We start from the raw sequence: 13,911 nt of genomic DNA on the forward strand, positions 1-13,911 counted from the left end.
GAAATCTCTAAAATAGATAGAGTACGAAAAGATTAGGTATTTTGTACAAGTGAGAAATCAACAAGAAACAATAATAAATCGATAGAAATACAGAAGCAATAAGTATTCGTACAAGTGTTAAATTTTAAAAATTTCATTTAAAAAAGAAAAACGAAATTTACATTAATTTATAAATAATTACTGCACCTCTTCTAGGCATTAAATTAACTATCATAAATGTCGATGTTATTCGGGATAGGATCTTATTTCAATCCTTCATTAGAGCATTTTTTAAGTCATTTTTATTGGAAATTTAATGTTTTCGAATTCCCACGAAGCAATAAACTAATGTGCTTATGTTACAAATTCTACTGTAAATTGTTCGTCATAAGAACCGTGCGAATACTTATTGCTTCTATATTTCTACCAATTTTTCGTATTTTCTTGTTAATTTCGCAAATTATATAAACTAGTAATTGTTGTTTGAACTAGATTCTAGAGATTTCCGAGAATATGTAGAATATCATTGATTATAAAAAATGGAGTTAATAAACTACAATTTCACAGAAAAGTTTTTTGGGAAATTGATCGATTTACGAATACATTCTATACCCACTGTATGAAGTTTTATTTTGAATTGGTTCCTGTACGAATACTTATTTCACTGTCTGTATGTATGTAACTCTATGTATTAGGTTAAAAAATTTTTTTATTTTAATAATAAGCACAATATTTTATGTTCTATGTTACATTAGTGTGTTACGAACGATCTATCTTACTCTATTACTGTTATAACATCAACTACTTGTAAGCGATAAGGTTGCCAATTCATATAAACACCGTCACATAAAATAACCAAGTGCAAGTCGAGACAGAAACTTTTGAGAGTAACTAGAGCCATCGAGTGACATGGATTATTAAAAGTTTGAGAGACACTGGCTAAAGATACAGCACGGTAGCCCTACTAAACATTGGCGAATCAATATTTTCCTTCAGTTTCTACTGGCACGAGATTTGAAAAGAACTTGGATTTCCTAAATTTCAAACGGTGTCTTTAGAATTACGTTGCCAACCAAAATCGCAATTGCGTAGTCGGGCATTGCGCAAATACGTAAATTCGTGTCTACAGTTCGCCAAGTGGCAAGTACTAGTCGGTACAAGGGAGCATTAGACAGCTTTAGAAAGTTCGTGCTCGTTCACCTGCCAAAATGGTGTTCGATCATGGTCGTGTCACGTATTCGTCCCCAGGAAGGGCGACAGTTAAAGTTCAGGGACGTCACTTCCTGGTATCGAAAGGGTTCGGTGGTGAGTCAAGTTCGGCTAACGGTTAAACAAACGGAAGAAAAATCAGTTGCAACGAAATCCGACCGTAGGAGGAGAAAGAGGGAGCGAGAGAAAGAGATTCGCAACACGGTCTCATCACCATAGGTGATGGGTCGAGATGCGAGTGGGGCCAGGGCAGGTATAAAAGGGGCACCGTGGCATCCACAGAGCATCAGTCCTCAAATCCAGGAACAGCAGCAACCATGAGGGCATTCATGGTGAGTCGAACATCTTTCGTCTTCTCACTCTTCCCTTTCCTTCTCTTCAATTCTCACTTAGCGTCGTACTTTCGTTTACGTACACTAGTGATATCGTTACTCTTTCCTATTTTTATCTCTACACGCATTAAAGTCACATTTGAACGTCTCTGTCTATCTCGAGGATTCTTGAATATTTGGAAAGCTCTTTTTATAAAATGATTGCTCGTAGCGATTTCAAACTCTATATCCTTTCCTTCTCGATCTCTTCAATTGTCACTTAGACGTCGTAATTTCGTTTACGTACACTACTGGTATCCTTACTCTTTCCTATTTTTATCTCTACACGCGTTAAAGTCACATTTGAACGTCTCTGTCTATCTCGAGGATTCTTGAATATTTGGAAAGCTCTTTTTATAAAATGATTGTTCGTAGCGATTTCAAACTCTATATGTAGACTCAGCACTTATTGTTAGACCTGGGAACGTTTGGATCTCGTACTTCAGCAGGTTTCATCACTGGTTTCTATTTCCTTTCGCGCAATTAAGTCGCGTCGGTCTTAGGCTCTATCTCCAAATCTGGATCGGGCCTGTCTAGTTTGCAGACCAAAAAACTGAACGCTTCGAATCTTTTTCTTTCGAAACTATTGGATATACCAATTTCAAATTTTACAAATTTATTTATGTCTCGGTGGCCAGTGGCCAAGTACAGTGATTCAAGTACAAATAATTGATTCTGTTGAAGTAATAGCTACCAAAAAAAAAACTCAACTCCGCCCTCGATATAAGAACTTTGGTTCAGATTAGGTCAAATGAACAAATTAACGTGACTCCTATTCTTAGTTGCTATAACAAAATTTGATTGACTTCAAGTCTACGTATAAAGATGGAAAATCAGGTTTTTCAATTCACATATTTCTATGTGTACTCAAACTTAAAAAATAAATTCTGTGAATCTTAATCTTAATTATAATACTTCTTCAATGGACTAATATTGCACATTTGCCATCAAACAGTATCTCGACGACTTGTTACCCTAGATGACACTTTCAATTTAAAAAATAATGAAGGTAATTTACTCAAATTTATTTGCTACCTTGTTTATATAAAAGTACAAAAATATTTCAATTGTTTGTACATTTATTTCTCGCATTTCTCACAATTCAGAGTGGATTTTACAAAATTTCATTCCAAAGTTTTCATTCGAAACGAAATTATACGAATGGAAAACTGATTTATTGAAGAATTCTTCTGGTTAAATACTCTCTTTTTAGTAATTAAATCGATCAAGTTACTGTTTTGGCTGATTTTAAGTATAGAGGAAGTACAGGCCATAATTTGGTCTCCTGGTTTTTCTCATTTCTCAGCATACGTGTATATTTCTACTGTATCGACGCTTTCACTATGTCAAGACAGAGATCGACACTTCCTTTTGCTAATATTTAAATGCTTATTACATGTGCGGAAATCCTGTAATACCAATAAACAAGCGCGTTCTTCGTACGTCCATAGGCGTTCATCGCTCGAAAGTGTTTATATATAAATATATTTTATGTGAATATTACTATGTTAAATTCAGTGTAAATATTCGTCGACAGTTGCACAGTGACGTTCGGTTTTTCTACTCGAGGACTTTCTATCTTTTTTTCTGGTTCATCGGTGTACTCAAGATTTCATTGGATCAGTACAGCGATCGATGAGCTTCGAGTTGAACTAATTTGTATAAATTACTATGTAAAAGTCCATGGTACAATTCTTTGCATTAGGAATTCTTCACCGTGGGTGATGTTTTTTAACGAGAGATAATTACATCCAACTTTGTTAGCAGTGATATTAATTATTTAATTTCTCCCTCTCCATGAAATTAATATACATAGTTACATGAAATACTATGCGTAACTAAGGGTACGATGTAACGATCCTTTACAACCGATGTTTTTCTTCAATTTGAAAGAAACTCGTGTTTTATAAATTTCAAACGGAGACTTTAGAACTACCTTGCTTTAGCAATAAATTGTTGTGAGATATTCTATTCTAAAGGAGTCATTAAAGATCCTACAACAATTTAACTTTAAATTGGTACGATGGAAAAATTTTAGTTTCAAATGAATAGATGTTTCGAATAACTTATTTTCCCGATCAATATTCTTGTAAGTATAAGTAAATAATGTTGTCGATATCAAAGATTTGCAAATTTAAAAATTGCGAATTTATTTGCAAGATGCCAAAACCACAAGAAACTGAGAACGTTGGAAATTTAATCGCGGTTTGAAGGAAACTGCTGGAAGTTCCACGAAAATTATAATGGGCTGTAATCGTTGAGAGCAAAAAGGACGATGATGAAATTGCGCGATAATTGTCTCCGGCGTGAAAGTGTGCGACGTGACTACGCGAGACACCAAGGAACGAGAGGGAGAAAATAAAAATGAGAATTTCTGGAGAGAATAGAAAGGGAGATGGTATGGGAGAAAGTAGAGAGAGAGTGGGACCGATGACGACCTAGAAGACGATACAGATGCAATTCTACACGGTGTCAATGCACTCGATTCCGTATCAACGATTATTATGAAAGACTAACCGAAAACGCGGAAACTTTCAACTTCCACACGATCTCCCGTCTCTGTTTCGTCCATCTAACAATAGGCTTGTTGCATGAGATCTTCCGAGACTTTTTTTTCTCTTTCGTTGTTTCTGTCTTTCGATACCCTTCCTCCATTTTATTACTCTTTCACTTTGGTTTAATAACAAACTACAGTTTGTTACTGTACTGGACTACAGTTTTCTTGTTCTTTCATTACTTCTAATAACAATTCTCTTAAACTTTGATGCCATTTTTACTTAATTTTACTTTAATAACAATTTTCCTGGTCTTCGACACCATTGATATTTCAAGTATTTTATAACATCGATTTTCCTAGAATTCGGTTTTATCAATACTTAATTTTCAAGAAATATGAATTCGATATCAATTTCCTTGTATTTTGATTCTATTATTACTTCATTTCGTTCAATAGCAATTATCTTAGACCTCGGTCTTTTTTTGGTATTTCATTTATTCCAATTAACAATTGTCTTCGACTTTCAATCTATCGTTACTATTATGTTCTTGTTTAATATAAATTTCACTAGACTCGCAATTATCATAGTCTCCTGTCGTTAAACATTATCTCAAAACAGAGGAAAATCCGTCTCCTTTATACATTATACAAAAAGTGTCACAATTTCTTAATCATTTAGATGACTTTAACTTTAATTACGCGAAAGATGTATGCATTCCATTCTCTCTCCAGTACACGTAAACGGCAATACATATCTTGATACATACACAATTTTTTTTAAAATCATCTGTATTTTCTCTCTGCATTTCCTGGTAAACCATTCGCGAGATACAAACTGAAACAGGGATTAATACATACACACAAACGAGCGTACAGAATATTTTCAAAATTTACTTCACAACATTACAATACTACGTTTTGTATTATAAAACTGTTATACATTCTAAGAGAGCACATATATTTGTAAAACGAAATTCTGTTAGTAGACCAACAATAAGCAAAATTTGTTGACTACTGAACTTCGCATATACTGATAAGTTGTAGCGTCCATCAGGTTGAGACTTATACAGGGTGTCCCAAAAATGTTGTAACAGCTTGAAAAGGGTGGTTTGGGAGGTGATTTGAAACAACTTTTTCCGTAGCGAAAATGTTGTACGAAGCTTCGTTAAGGAGATATTAACAGAAAACCTCGCGCTCTGATTGGTCGAGGTTTTCTGTTAATATCTCCTTAACGAAGCTTCGTACAACATTTTCGCTAAGGAAAAAGTTGTTTCAAATCAACCACCGAACTACCCTTCTCAAGGTGTTACAACATTTTTGGGACACCCAGTATAAGTCTCAACCTGAAGAACACTACAACTTATTTGTGTATGCGAAATTCAGTAGTCCACAAATTTTGCTTATTGTTGGAAAAAGTTGTTTCAAATCCCCCCCCCCCCCCCCCCGAACCACCCTTTTCAAGGTGTTACAACATTTTTGGGACACCCTGTATATAAGAATGAAGCCCTAACTGATTACAATCAACGTCCAGGCTGAACCCTTGAACCTAAAAAGCTGAAGTTTTGCACAGACGTTTCCTTTATGGTGTATACCCCTTTCAAGGAGTTCCAACATTTTTGGGACACCCTGTATACAACATACAACACATCTCGTCGTGCTATTAAACTACTAATCAAAGCTCTTATTGTGTTCGCAGATCGTGGTGCTCGCCGCAACGGCGATGGCGCGACCGGAAGCTGGCTACTCTTACTCCCAACCGAGCTCTAGCTATGGAGCACCAGGTGGAACCGGAGGAGGAGGTGGCCTCGGAGGTGGCCTCGGAGGTGGCCTCGGAGGTGGCCTCGGCGGTGGACATGGCGGAGGATTAGGCGGAGGACTGGGCGGAGGCCTCGGAGGTGGACTCGGGGGTGGACTCGGTGGCGGACTCGGTGGTGGATTCGGCGGCGGATTCGGAGGTGGCTTCGGAGGAGGCTTCGGTGGCGGTGCTGGCGGTGGTGGCGGTGGCGGCGGTGGCGGCGGCGGCTTCGGCGGTGGATCCCTCATCCAGAAGCACATCTACGTCCACGTACCACCACCAGAAGCACCGGAAGAAAGGCCGCTGAGACCCATCGCGCCACCAGCGCCAGCTCAGAAACACTACAAGATCATCTTCATCAAGGCGCCTACTCCCCCGACTCCAACCGCACCTGTCATTCCTGCTCTTCCTCAGCAAGACGAACAGAAGACGTTGATCTACGTGTTGGTTAAGAAGCCCGAAGAAGCGCCAGAAATCAACCTACCTACAATCGCGCCGACGCAACCCAGCAAACCGGAAGTTTACTTCATCAAATACAAGACGCAGGTGCGTGATTCTTCATTTCTCAGATTTTTGCTCTTTCCATTGTTCCTTTACCTAACAGCTCAGGTTAATAGTTGATTTGTTAGTCACTTTTACACGTTTATACACGATGCATACATGCATATTGTTCTATATTTACGCAGTGACTAGAGCAGTTTTCCTTAACCCTTTGCACTCGAGACGTGACTCTCGGTCAGCATTAGGTTTGACGCAGTAAATCGACTAACAATAATGTTTATTTCGATTTCGTTTCTTTGGAACTCGAAGTGTCGATAAAATGATTGTCGGCGAGGTAAAGGCAACCTCATTAAGCTTAGAATTCGTGGCTATAGAATGTTAAGAATGCATTTCGAGTTGCTAGTAGATACCAAAAAAAGGCCCCGAGTGCAAAGGGTTAAATATAAGGATAGGAATGGTAGAGGTTTCTTCTTTTTTTTTTACAACGCATTTGGAGATTGCGTTTAACTTATTCTCATGGCTATAACCTACTTTCTTACTATTATCAAACTTCCTGTCGGAACTGCATTCTCTGTTTAATTTTCTGTTTAATTTTCTATTTATCATTGCCATTCCTTTGTCATAATCCTGACACTTCTCAATCGTTTGGTTATTTCCTCGTTCTACCATCTACAGTGGATGTAGAAAGTATTCATACGCCGATCAATTTCCAAAAAAACTGTGTAAAATTGTAATTTATTGACTTATTTTTTATAAGCAATGACATTCTACATATTCTCGGAAATCTCTAGAATAGATAGATTACAAAAAAAAATAGCTATTTATGCAAGTTGCGAAATTAACAAGAAAAAAAGAATTAATCGATAGAATTGTTGGAGCAATAAGTATTCGCACAGCTGTTTAAAAGTACTTTACTGGAAATTTGATGTTTTCTAATTCCTACGGAGCAATAAACTAACATGTTTACGTTACAAACTCTACTGTAAATGGTTCGTCGTAAGAATCGTACAAATACTATGGCTTTTATAATCTTACCCACTTTTCGCATTTTTTGGTTAAATTCACAAATTATATTAACTAGTACATGTTGTTTGGACTAGATCTATCTTAGAGACTTCGGAGAATATGTAAAATATCATTGATTATGAAAAAAGGAAGTTAAGAAGAGTTAGTTTTTGTTAATTTCACAAATAATATTAACTAGTAAATGTTGTTTGGACTATGTCTATCTTAGAGACTTCCGAGAATATGTAAAATATCATTGATTATAAAAAAAGAAGTTAGGAAACTACAATTTCACACAAAGGTTTTTGGGAAATTGATCGGTGAACGAATACATTCTACACCCACTGTACCTTTTTCCCCAACGTTAATTGAGCAGACCATTGTAAAAGGACACTTACTAGAGGTGTATTCAGAAAACGTTTACAGAGAAAACTATATCATGAATTCTTTTCAAATTTTCCATATGGCTTATTGTTTCAATCACTCTCATAGTTTTCTCAGAAACCTGTCACCCAGCTTGAAAAGTGTCGTTTAGAGAAAAACTCGTTCAAAGTTTCATAGCTCTGGCAATTTTAGAGATTAGTTTTCCAACTTTTAAGACGACATTCTTGAAACATGTAATCGTGACGTATTCGTCATTCGTTACAAATGCCAGGAACAATCGATTTTTTAAAAATATCACATTGGTCCTGTAAGTATATTTGCAACGACACGTTGCCGGATAGTTTCTTATCTACAATGAAACGAATTGAAATTTGTCCTTTCGGTTATAAAAAATGGTGAATAACGCGTGCCTCTCTAAATACATACGACGGCTCGGGTTTCGGTTAGAGGTCGTTCATTAATTATGCGAAGGTGTCAAAGAGGATGGAAGAATGTTAAGAAATCTATACATGAGCTTACTTTGGGGGAGAAGCGGTGTAAAAGTCATTCTGACATAATCCGTTACTACTATGTTTCGAAGGGCGCACAGTAGAGCATAGGGATGCCGTGAAAAATCACTAACAGTGATTTTTCACAGTGATTGCTATACTGCGGATCTTTATGCAAAATAAAATGTTTGCAAACGTACGTACAAAAATTGAACTTACATAAGAATTCATTTTACCCTGCAAAGATTATAATGCAAACTTTACTTTTAATATGTTTTATATTATTGCATACAGTGTGCATTTTGTAGTTTCGTGCATATTCAAATTTCCTATAAATCCATAAAAATCCGCAGTCTAGTGATCACACAATCACGATCGCAGTCGTGATTAAACTTCGATCACGAACGTGATCCGGACGATGGCGTTTCAGAAGCTGTTCATGATAATGTTATCGTTAGTGTCTCGCTGACTCCCCTTAGCGGAAATTCAAGAAACTACAAATGAGTCAAATTTAAATTGTATTAAAATAACATTAACATTGTTTTTAGACGATATTATAATACATATATAATCAAAGAACAACATGATTCGTGAAAAGTGAAAAGAATGTTCTCTACCAATCAGAAGCAACCACAAAGAATCACGAATCACTGTGAAGGATCATCGTGATTGAGAATGAACTTGATTGAATCACGAGTGAATTGAATTTATTTAAAAGGTCATAGGCTCTAAGTCGAACCCAGAAAACGAGTACATTTTTAACCGACTTCGAAAAGGAGGAGGTTACTCAATTCGACATGTATATTATTATTTTTTTTTTTTTTTTTAATGTCTGTTCACCGATTACGCCGAGATGGCTTGACCAATCGGAATGAATCCTGTTGCATTTTGTAGAGCATGTTCCTCCGGTGATCCTTTCATCAAGACTTTTTGCGATTTGTCATTTTTTATCCGTTTTTTTTTTTACCAAAAAACCGTGATTTTTAGGTATGCTTGCCGATTACGTCGAGATGGCTCGATGAATCGAAGTGAAACCTCTTGCATCTTGTCGAATATTTCTTCTAGTTGGTCGCGAAAAAGAAACGTTTTGTGATTTGTCATTTTATGGATATATACATGTTTACATATATGACATGTATATATTTACATATGCTTACATGAGTATGAGGTTGAATTACTAACAATAATATGCATGAATCACGAGTGATTCAAAAGTAGCAATTCACGTCATCTTCAGTAGAGCAGTGCGTAGCGTAACCGACTACCACGCTGAGAGCCTGGGTTTTTGAATCCCGAGCGGGGTTCGCCCCGGTTTTTCATGGTTGGATTAGGGCTGACTAAAAAACATAAGGAATAGAAAGAGCCTAAAGGCAAAAAAATAAGAATTAGACAGTGCAATAGCAAATAAAGACCTTGGGGAGCTCCCCAAGCTAGCACTAATAAACGCAACAAACAGATATCATTGTAACCGAACCCTTTTTAATGACATTCAACTATTTAACTCTTTTCAGAGAAACTCTAGGTAAAATACTAAGTAAAAACGAGAAAGAACGGTCCAAGAAATGTTATGTGTCGTTATATGGAGACGGAGGAGGGTTAAAAATAGTTAAAATTATTAGGTTGTCCCAAAAGTTTCTTCCGTGACTTGCACTCAGTTATTTTGTGTGCTAATGTTTACATAAATGGACAACCTGATTTCTTAGATGTTAATATTGTAACAGCAGTAGAGCCAAATGAATCGTAAGCAATTCAATAAGGTAACATTAGACATAAAATATTGTGAATGCATTACTTATTAATGAAATGGAAGAAACTTTTCGGACAACCTAATATCCTCACGTAATTAATGAACGGCCATTTACACGTTTCGAATGGTTTACTTAATTATTTACTGAATAAATCACTTTGTATGAATTACAGAAAGAAGTCACGTCCGGAGGTGGTGGTGGAATCGGCGGAGGACTCGGCGGAGGACTCGGCGGAGGACTCGGCGGTGGTCTCGGAGGTGGACTCGGCGGTGGTCTTGGAGGTGGACTCGGCGGTGGTCTGGATGGACACGGCAGTGGTTCCACTGGCATCGGTGGTAGCGGGCCGAGCGGACCCAGCTCGAACTACGGGCCCCCCGGCGGATCAGGGCCTTACTAGTCACACAAATTGCCCGTTGAAGCTCCACAGATCCTCCTCTACTCGCAATCGGCCCAATACCCACGCTCCGCGACACGCACGCATTCACGACTTCGGGCACGGCTTCGGCCATGGCTCAACGGCGATCCTTTTGGACGCTATTCTCTGTGATCCCACGTGGACGACCGTGGTGACGAGCAGGATCACGTTCGAGCAAGAAATGGAGGCTGCGATCCGGTCGATCGCTGTCCTCACGACGACGACGCTTACGTCGGTCCTGCTCGCGATTTGGAGTTGCGCGATAATTACGACTTACGTGAGAACGACCGCGATCATATGGATGACCGTGATGATTACCAAGACGATGACCACGATCATGATGATGATGATGCTGATGATGATGATTATTCTAACGTTGGTTAGAAATAAGACGACGACGACGACGACTAGGATTAAAAGTTTTTTTATACGTTATTTTTTGCAAGAAAACGGTGGCGAAATAAAGCTTTTTTTATGTATTTTTACATAAAACAATGGCGTGTTATTCTGTCTCACCTGATACCCCTGCTCCTCTCTCTTACTATTCCTCGGTTCATTAATTTTTCAATGTTTCGTGATAACAACATTTATTATAAAATTCATTTGAATGGTTGTAATAATCTGAGGAATTCCTTATTTGCTTTGATTACTATATATCGTATAAAATATCGCATTAGATGTTCATCGATACTGCGATAACAAAACTTATTGGAAGAAAAGTAGCATCGTTTTTTTTTTGTAGAACTTTCACGGTATTACCGTGCAATGTATCAAAGTTTCTCGGTTTTAATAGTCAAAGCTACTAGGCAAAGCGCAGTCTTACTTGGATACTTGTCAAAGAATCTATTACACATCTTAACACTTTATCTACCGGGCTATTTAGAAGCAGACTTTAATTCAAAAAAGAATTTTCTACATTAGCACATGCCAATCTAGGTTGACAATAATTTCTTCATACTGGTACTAGGTACATTGTTCGTAGACAACCATCGACACAGTAAATAAATTCGAATAACTAAATACTGCAATTAAAAAGCCTATAAATAGGCTCCCGGTAAATAAAGTGTTAATGTGACTCTACGCTACAAACCAATAGAGAAGAATGGGTTTAATTGGAACATTTTTGATAAAACAGCTTATCATGACCTCATTTTGTGTCCTATCTGTTTGGTACTGTGCTTCAATCATAGCCAGATCATGCGGTTCCAAAGTTCTTTAGAAGAATCTCGGCGAACCTTTCGAATGATCCTCTGGTGCCTCTATTTAAAAAAAACAAGTGAGTTGTTTTGTAAAAGTCGATGAAAACTGGCAGTGTCAAAACTCTTTATTCTTTTAATAATTTTGAAAGTAGTAGCAAACTCTTCAATTTTTAACCGACTTCGAAAAGAAGGAGTTTACTCGATTCGACATGTATATTTACTTTTTTTTCTTTTTACATAAATGGTAGCATATCTCAGTTCGAACAAAATAATACGAAAGAATGGAAGGTATACATGTTATTTGTTAAAACGATATGGATATTTAGAAGTGTAGTCGAAGCGAGCATACATTTTTTTTTTTAATATATAAAAATGATCGTTAACTTGTCATTGATAAGCTTATTATGAACTTTTACGCTAAAATAAAAATAATACGAAACGTTCGATAATATTAGAGTTTAAAGGCCGGGAATAAATAAAAGAAAACCTAAAAAGTGATAATTTATAAAATTAAGGGATAAAATAATATATAAGTCTTTATCTATTTTACTGTTTATGCTTCATTATTTACAGAAAATTAAAGGATTAGATAAATGTATTTATAAATATTGAACAACAGTACAAATTGATACCTTACATATCTCTTAACCGATAGTTAACTTCCACTTCTGTAATAGCAATTGGTTAGAATACAACAAAGAACATTATCTCATGATGAAAACAATAATATCTATAATTACGATGACACAATGTTTGCAGTAACAATTGAGATACCAATCAATGGCGGTGACAGTTTGCTCACAATAGCGACCTGTAATTATCTTGCGACGACAGTAGTAATCGTTGCTATGGGCTAACATTTAAACTAATTGCAATTACATGCCTGTGCAAGTTTTCCTTTTATGTACTTGTCATGTTTCGAGAAAACCCCATTCAAAACTTCAATGTATAACATTGATAAAACTGACTTGAGATTTTTAACAATATTAAATACATACATATGTGTATAAAATAATGTATATGCATATGTATGTTTTTTATACATGCAGATGTATGGAAGTCGAAGAATTTCAGTTTATACATGCATATACAGGGTGTTCAAGCTATTGCTAGCCAGCGTTTTTCTCGTAAATGGTACATATGACAGAAAACTGAAAGAGGAAAAAGTGTTACTGTTTTTATGTGCAATGTAACCAGATAGATAAATCTTTCGTATTTATACTCTTTTCTGAGAAATGAAGGTGACCTTCGGTTTTTTAAATGGAATGGTATATTTTTTATACAAAAATATGGTAGAGTATCGAGTTCTAAATAAAAAAAGTATTGACCTTTATTAGCCCTAAAATTCATAGGTAACGAGTAATTTCACTTTATTACTTGAAAATTTTCATAACGTAATATCAAGATGGAGATCCAACCTTGTCACAGATTTTCGCAGTACAGCGATATGTACTCTACCATATTTTTGTTACAAAAAATATACCATTCCATTAAAAAAAAAAACGAAGGTCACCTTCATTTCTCAGAAAATAGTACAAATACGAAACATACGTTACATTGCACACAAAAAACAGTATACATTTTTCCTCTTTCATTTCATGTACCATTTACGAGAAAAACGCTGGCTACTAATAGCCTGAACACCCTGTATATATTAGTTAAAACATACATAGTGTACGTTATTGATGTTATTTAAGTACGCAAAGAATAAAACGACCTTCTGGCTACCCTTATAGACTATAACCCTATAAACATAACTACAGCCCCTGAGGGTGTTGGAAGATTGTCATTTTAATGTAACAAAATGGCATGTGAGTATTTTCACTTGAATTTCTAGAATTAGAAATGATTGAATACAAAGGAATTAGAACTAATTAATAAAAGAATTAATTTTTACACTTAATAGTTTTCCCAGGCTCACTGGATGTCATGCGAAACACGGTTTGGGAAAGATTGCTTTACGATACGATCGAATATGGGAAATTATACAGCGGATAAACGCGAACGACACCTGCGGAAAGATCGATTGTCCGTGTAAGAGGAAGGCGTCGATTTCCGCGTCTTCTTCGGGAAAGGCGTCGTGACGCAAGTTAAAGAAACTTTCACTATTCTTAAGCAGCCGTTAATCAAGATGGAGAAGACCGCCAGATATTTCTCTCTTCTCCTTTCGTTGCCAATGGGAAACCTCTCTCCAAAAACGTCCCCGAGGTCGTATCTCGTCGAGAAATCTTCGTCATTTATTTACAGAGATACCACTTACTGTCAGTAGTTCCTCGTGTGACACACGCTTCTATAGTAAGTACTTGCAGTCTTTAGTAAG

The 13,911-nt window shown here is 36.6% G+C and overlaps 1 protein-coding gene across 1 annotated transcript; it reads left to right on the top strand.

The window, feature by feature from the left end:
• The first annotated feature begins 1,210 nt into the window (after nucleotides 1-1,210).
• LOC128874605 (uncharacterized) lies at nucleotides 1,211-10,881 on the top strand. Its single transcript, XM_054119485.1, has 3 exons — nucleotides 1,211-1,520; nucleotides 5,753-6,397; nucleotides 10,150-10,881. The coding sequence occupies exons 1-3, from the start codon at nucleotides 1,506-1,508 to the stop codon at nucleotides 10,372-10,374; spliced, it is 885 nt and encodes a 294-aa protein (XP_053975460.1). The 5' UTR covers nucleotides 1,211-1,505; the 3' UTR covers nucleotides 10,375-10,881.
• The last annotated feature ends 3,030 nt before the right edge of the window (nucleotides 10,882-13,911 follow it).

This window comes from Hylaeus volcanicus, chromosome 4, assembly GCF_026283585.1.
Source record: "Hylaeus volcanicus isolate JK05 chromosome 4, UHH_iyHylVolc1.0_haploid, whole genome shotgun sequence".
Lineage (NCBI taxonomy): Eukaryota > Metazoa > Arthropoda > Insecta > Hymenoptera > Colletidae > Hylaeus > Hylaeus volcanicus.

Coding starts and splice junctions, on each gene's coding strand:
- LOC128874605 (XM_054119485.1), top strand. Junction 6,398..10,149: donor TCATCAAATACAAGACGCAG/GTGCGTGATTCT, acceptor TATGAATTACAG/AAAGAAGTCACGTCCGGAGG.